This window comes from Triticum dicoccoides, unplaced genomic scaffold, assembly GCF_002162155.2.
Source record: "Triticum dicoccoides isolate Atlit2015 ecotype Zavitan unplaced genomic scaffold, WEW_v2.0 scaffold30902, whole genome shotgun sequence".
Classification (NCBI taxonomy): Eukaryota; Viridiplantae; Streptophyta; class Magnoliopsida; order Poales; family Poaceae; genus Triticum; species Triticum dicoccoides.
In genome coordinates this window covers 1-5669 of record NW_021262173.1, presented here as the reverse complement: position 1 = coordinate 5669, position 5669 = coordinate 1, and the positions used below count along the sequence as shown (strand labels likewise).

The 5669-nt window shown below is 47.5% G+C and overlaps 1 protein-coding gene and 1 non-coding gene across 2 annotated transcripts; one reads left to right on the top strand and one right to left on the bottom strand.

Moving 5' to 3' along the window:
* The first annotated feature begins 6 nt into the window (after positions 1-6).
* Positions 7-2596, top strand: LOC119345823. Its single transcript, XM_037615693.1, has 3 exons — positions 7-444; positions 1479-1695; positions 1794-2596. The coding sequence occupies exons 1-3, from the start codon at positions 121-123 to the stop codon at positions 2288-2290; spliced, it is 1038 nt and encodes a 345-aa protein (XP_037471590.1). The 5' UTR covers positions 7-120; the 3' UTR covers positions 2291-2596.
* A 713-nt stretch (positions 2597-3309) lies between these two features.
* Positions 3310-3402, bottom strand: TRNAM-CAU. The gene is given in 2 exon segments: positions 3310-3345; positions 3365-3402. It is a non-coding gene; the product is annotated as a tRNA-Met (tRNA).
* Between the last annotated feature and the right edge of the window lie 2267 nt (positions 3403-5669).

Sequence of the window (5669 nt, the reverse complement as noted above, 5' to 3'; positions counted from 1 at the left end):
ATCCTCCCGACCCTCAATCTCCCATCCGAGTCCGCCGGGTCCTCTGGATTCTCCGCCCAGGCCCTGATCGCTCCGGTTCGGTTCGCACGAATTCGAGAGGGCGCGTTTTCATCGGGAGGGATGATGCTGGTGGCCAAGGAGTTCGGCGCGCTGTCCCCGCCCGCGGGGGCGGCGGCGGCGGCGCGGAGGTGGGCCCCGCCGTCCACGGCGCGGGTGTCGCCGAGGGGCGGGTCGCCGGTGGGGGACCTGTGGCTGCGGACGCGGGGAGGGGGGGACGGGCCCGGCGGGAGCCAGCACGGGAGCCACGAGAGCGACATGGACCTCGCCATGCTCGTCAGCGACTTCCTCGAGGGCGGCGGCGGGAGCGGGGGCGACTCGCGCGGCAGCAGCGACGGCGAGCCCGGCGGCCTCCACGACCTCGCCCACCTCGCCGACAAGATCTCGGTACGTGCCTTGCGCCTCCCGGCGAGCCACCCTCCCGCTCCCCGCCTCCTCTCATCTGCTCTGTTCATGTGAATTTTCAGTTTCGTTTGGGGCCGAGGTAAAATTTCCCCAAATTGTGCTGAATTCATTTACCCAGGCCGGTTGGTTAGGTGGCTGGCTGCGACCTAATTATTAGCGATTCCCAGCCTCTGATCAGTACAGGTTGGAGGAATATTTCTGGAACCACGTAGGAGTATATTTAGCGATTGCTTCCAAATGAATTTGTCCTTACTAGCACAATTTTGGTAGCAGTTGCTTCCAAGTGAATTGCCGTTAGTATCTATCTATGGCGTTGCTTTGTTTTGCTCTGAATTTTATCTGTAACAACAGCTCATGGTAACATCACCAACAAATTTTGATATGCCTGGCATGTTTGATTTGATTTGACTCCATGGCCACAGTACAAAAGAATGAATTTACCATTATAGAGAGCCCTCCCAAATGAATTTGTCGTTACTAGTAGTACATTTTTGGTAGCACTTGCTTCCAAGTGAATTTTCGTTAGTATCTATGGCTGCCCTGTTTTGTTTTGCTCTGAATTTACTATGTAACCACAGCTCATGATAACATCGACGACAAATTTTGATATGCCTGGCATGTTTGATCCGATTTGACTCCATTACCACGGTGCTAAACAAAAATCTACAATGACCATGCTGGCTTGCAGCTGTAATTTTGATTACACAGCAATACAATTTAGTTGTCTCTCAAGTTTTGATTGCACAGCAGTACAATTTTGTCCCAACTACCATGATTCTACAGACCATTTTTATGATTTAGCCCTATTGCTCAGGGGTTAAAATAAAGCATCAGCGTGGGCACCAGTTGTCCCCTGCTGTAATCATGCCATGTGCGTCCTCATCAAGCCTTGGTTCAGAGAAGGCACCGGGCTATCATTTTTGCTCATTCATTAGTCTTGCCTAGAATGATAATTGGATAACTTAACTTTATGGGCTGTTGTATGCTGGAGCTGACATTTTGCACATCCATTTTAGATGTACAAGCAAGCTGGAGACGAGAAGGAAAACGAGCTGCTCTCCGTGGTTCACTCGCTGCTGTTCTCCATCCATGAGACAGAGCTCCAGGATTTCGTAAGAGGTCAATGCACTGGCAGCTGCATCCGTCATCTACTCGTGAAGCTCCTGAGGTACTCGGGATACGACGCGGCCGTCTGCGTGTCCAAATGGCAGGGGTTCGACAAGATACCTGGAGGTAAACACACCAGACCAAGGCTTGGCGACTTGCGCTGTTCAATTTTCTCTAGAGAAATTGAGCTGTGTGACTGAGCTGTTTATTGTTTTGCCAACCAGGTGACCATGAGTACATTGATGTCATAATAGACAACGACCTGACGGGTCCAGAGCGTCTGATCATCGACATCGACTTCAGGAGCCACTTTGAAATAGCCAGAGCAGTCGATCCTTACGGCACCCTGCTGGACTCGCTCCCGGTGGTCTACGTCGGCACCCTTCCAAGACTGAAGCAGTTCCTGAACGTGATGGTCGACGCGGCGAAATGGTCCCTGAAGCAAAACTCCATGCCCCTGCCTCCATGGAGATCCCTGTCCTACCTCCAAATGAAGTGGCACTCCAAGTACGAGCGGAAAGGCCTGCAATCTGAGCAGCAAGAGTTCCAGGGCGCATCCCCGAGCCGCACGCTGTGCTTTGGGCATCTGAAGCGGCTGAAATCCTCACTGCGGTTGGAACTCGAGACCGGAAGGTTGCTCATGATGCCGGTCATGCAGGCCGGCACGAAGAGGACGGCAATGTACGAGAGGCGGCGTAGACGCTCCCTGCTCAGCTTCTGATGCTTCTTGGATGCAGAAATTTTTGGGAAAAGGAGAGGGTCTTTCTTTTTTGCGGGATTTTGACAGTTAAATGGGAGGTAGACGGTGGGTGCTAAGCACTAACAGAGGAGGAGAGTGCAGGTTACATGCCAGGTTTTTTTCTGAAGGCATATATACAAAAGAGAAAAAATACACAAAATTCTTTTTCGATTTCATTTTTGTTTCTTGGGCGAAAGATGGATGCTGGTGATGAACCCGCTAGCATACCATGTATGTACAACCGAGAGTTGTTACAAAACTTTCCCCTTATATTGATTTTTGATCGTATATGTTCGTCCTACCATGTGTGTTTGTATTTTGGAGAATTATATATGTTGTTGTGCTTCACTTGGTTCCGAAGGAAATGATACTCCCATGGAACAACAAAGATCAAATGCTGGTGTTTCGGAAACGCCGTCCCGCCGCCACTCGCCGATGTATATTTCTAGAGGCATGCTCTAGCCTTTTCCATCATCCTCTTGTCCCCTCTAATGATGTCTCTGTGATTGAAAAATAGGAGAATCTGGGAAAGAAGCGACAGCGGCAGCGCGTGTCGTATATGTTATCATGTGGCGTGTCACTAGATCCGAGAGGGATACTTTACGGAAAGAAGGGGGATTTGCGAGGAGAGAAAGGAACATTGAGAAAAGGAGATGCAGGTTGCAATGGCTAACACAGGTTTGATTCCCCCTGGCTCTCGCCAGCCTGAGCCTGCTGAGTAGCTCTTTCTGTCGCAGCCAAGTTCATCATGATGTTTGTCTGCCCATCCACTGCCCCCCGTTGTTACCAATGTCTTGCTTTGTTAAATAAACAACTGGGGAAAATCAATCATGTGAGTTGTTAAAATTAACAATTATTCGAGCAATGGTTGCTGCTCGCTAGTCGCTTGGGTGTCCATGTCGGCCGGCCTATCCTTGGAAACACTTCAGACCTATTACAGTTTAACTAGGAGCAATAAATGAAATAATTTAAATCCATAACAGCAAAACAAAAAAAATGGATGGGGCGAGAGAGGCTCGAACTCTCGACCTCAGGATCACTCGCATATAATTTAGCTATGAGACCTACGCGCTAGCCAACTGCGCCACCGCCCCATCGTGGTTTTTCTTTTTATTAATTACCTATCCGTAATAATATTTCTGAAGCCAGTAAAATAGTCTCCAGCTGCGAGGCATCAGTTAGTGATCTGATTCTACTCATGTTCATTCCCAGCACCAGTTTTACGTATGCAACCTCCAGATATTCTAGACGGTGTGTGTGTGTGTGTACATTTCGATTTCAGCAAAGCTGATGCAACATCAGGCAAGCTCATCTTGTTCATTTCATGGCCGACACAGTGATAATAACTATCAACCAATCAGTTAATGATTCCAACGACCCCATGGTTCTCAAGAAAAGAAAAGAAAAATGCAAAAATATGGAGCCTACTTCTCAAGGATCCATCATTCCATCAAAGTGTACTTTGGGGGCACAAATGGACCACCATCTGATCCAGCCCTTGCACTTCTTTTATGCAGGTTCATTGGCCAGCAAACCAATCCATCCGATATGAAAACAGATAATAGCAGGTTGTGATAAGATATTATTCATACTAGAATCCAAGTATGGATGTATGTATCGATAATTCGATATTCTCATCACACCTCGCATCATCCAGGTAAGCATAAAACATCAGCATTAGTATAATGTTCACCTTGAAGCAAACGAGACCATGGAAGAACAAGTTGCTAGCGCACTGAATGATATTTCTTTCTTTCTTTCAAAACGGAGGGAAAAGATTTGCCTCATCGATTAATTAAGAAGAAGAGAATTGCTCAGTTAATTAATGAAAAACCGGGCGAAAACCGATACATATAGACCACATGCAGACAACTCACTAAGAAAGAAACTCCATGACTGCATGGCCAACCCGACAAACATACATAACACACAACAACCACGAACCCTCGCAGATCGACGTCGCAACTGAAGGAAATGTGCCCTAGAGGCAATAATAAAGTTATTATTTATTTCCTTATATCATGATAAATGTTTATTATTCATGCTAGAATTGTATTAACCGGAAACATAATACATGTGTGAATACATAGACAAACAAAGTGTCACTAGTATGCCTCTACTTGACTAGCTCGTTAATCAAAGATGGTTATGTTTCCTGACCATGAACAATGAGTTGTTATTTGAGTAACGAGATCACATCATTAGTTGAATGATCTGATTGACATGACCCATTTCATTAGCTTAGCACCTGATCGTTTAGTATGTTGCTATTGCTTTCTTCATGACTTATACATGTTCCTATGACTATGAGATTATGCAACTCCCGTTTGCCGGAGGAACACTTTGGGTGCTACCAAACATCACAACGTAACTGGGTGATTATAAAGGAGCATTACAGGTGTCTCCAAAAGTAGATGTTGGGTTGGCGTATTTCGAGATTAGGATTTGTCACTCCGATTGTCGGAGAGGTATCTCTGGGCCCTCTCGGTAATGCACATCACATAAGCCTTGCAAGCACTGCAACTAATATGTTAGTTGTGAGATGATGTATTACGGAACGAGTAAAGAGACTTGCCAGTAACGAGATTGAACTAGGTATTGGATACCGACGATCGAATCTCGGGCAAGTAACATACCGATGACAAAGGGAACAGCGTATGTTGTTATGCGGTCTGACCGATAAAGATCTTCGTAGAATATGTAGGAGCCAATATGGGCATCCAGGTCCCGCTATTGGTTATTGACCGGAGACGTGTCTCGGTCATGTCTACATTGTTCTCGAACCCGTAGGGTCCGCACGCTTAAGGTTACGATGACAGTTATATTATGAGTTTACATGTTTTGATGAACCGAAGGAGTTTGGAGTCCCGGATGAGATTGGGGATATGACGAGGAGTCTCGAAATGGTCGAGACGTAAAGATTCATATATTGGATGATATGGTTAGGCCAAGGGGTCAAGCCCATGAGGCTTTAGATCGGTGCAAAAAGGAGTTTTGCGGAGGCCAGGGGGCCAAACGCCGGAGACCCTGGCGTCTGGCCCTGGGCCAGACGCCGAGGCCCATGGCGTCTGGGCCAGACGCCAAGGATTGTGGCGTTTGGTCCTGGAGTCCGAGTGGGACTCTTGCCTTTCGGGCAAAACCGACTTTGAGGAGGCTTTTGCTCCAAGTTTCGACCCCGGGGCTCAACATATAAATAGAGGGGCAGGGCTAGCACCAAAGACACAACAAGTTGATCCACGTGATCTATTCCTTAGCCGTGTGCGGTGCCCCCTACCACCATATACCTCGATAATACTGTAGCGGAGTTTAGGCGAAGCCCTGCTGCTGTAGTTCATCAAGATCGTCACCACGCCGTCGTGCT

Coding starts and splice junctions, on each gene's coding strand:
- LOC119345823 (XM_037615693.1), top strand. CDS start 121: ATGATGCTGGTGGCCAAGGAGTTCGGCGCGCTGTCCCCGCCCGCGGGG. Junction 445..1,478: donor ACCTCGCCGACAAGATCTCG/GTACGTGCCTTG, acceptor CATCCATTTTAG/ATGTACAAGCAAGCTGGAGA. Junction 1,696..1,793: donor GTTCGACAAGATACCTGGAG/GTAAACACACCA, acceptor TTTGCCAACCAG/GTGACCATGAGTACATTGAT.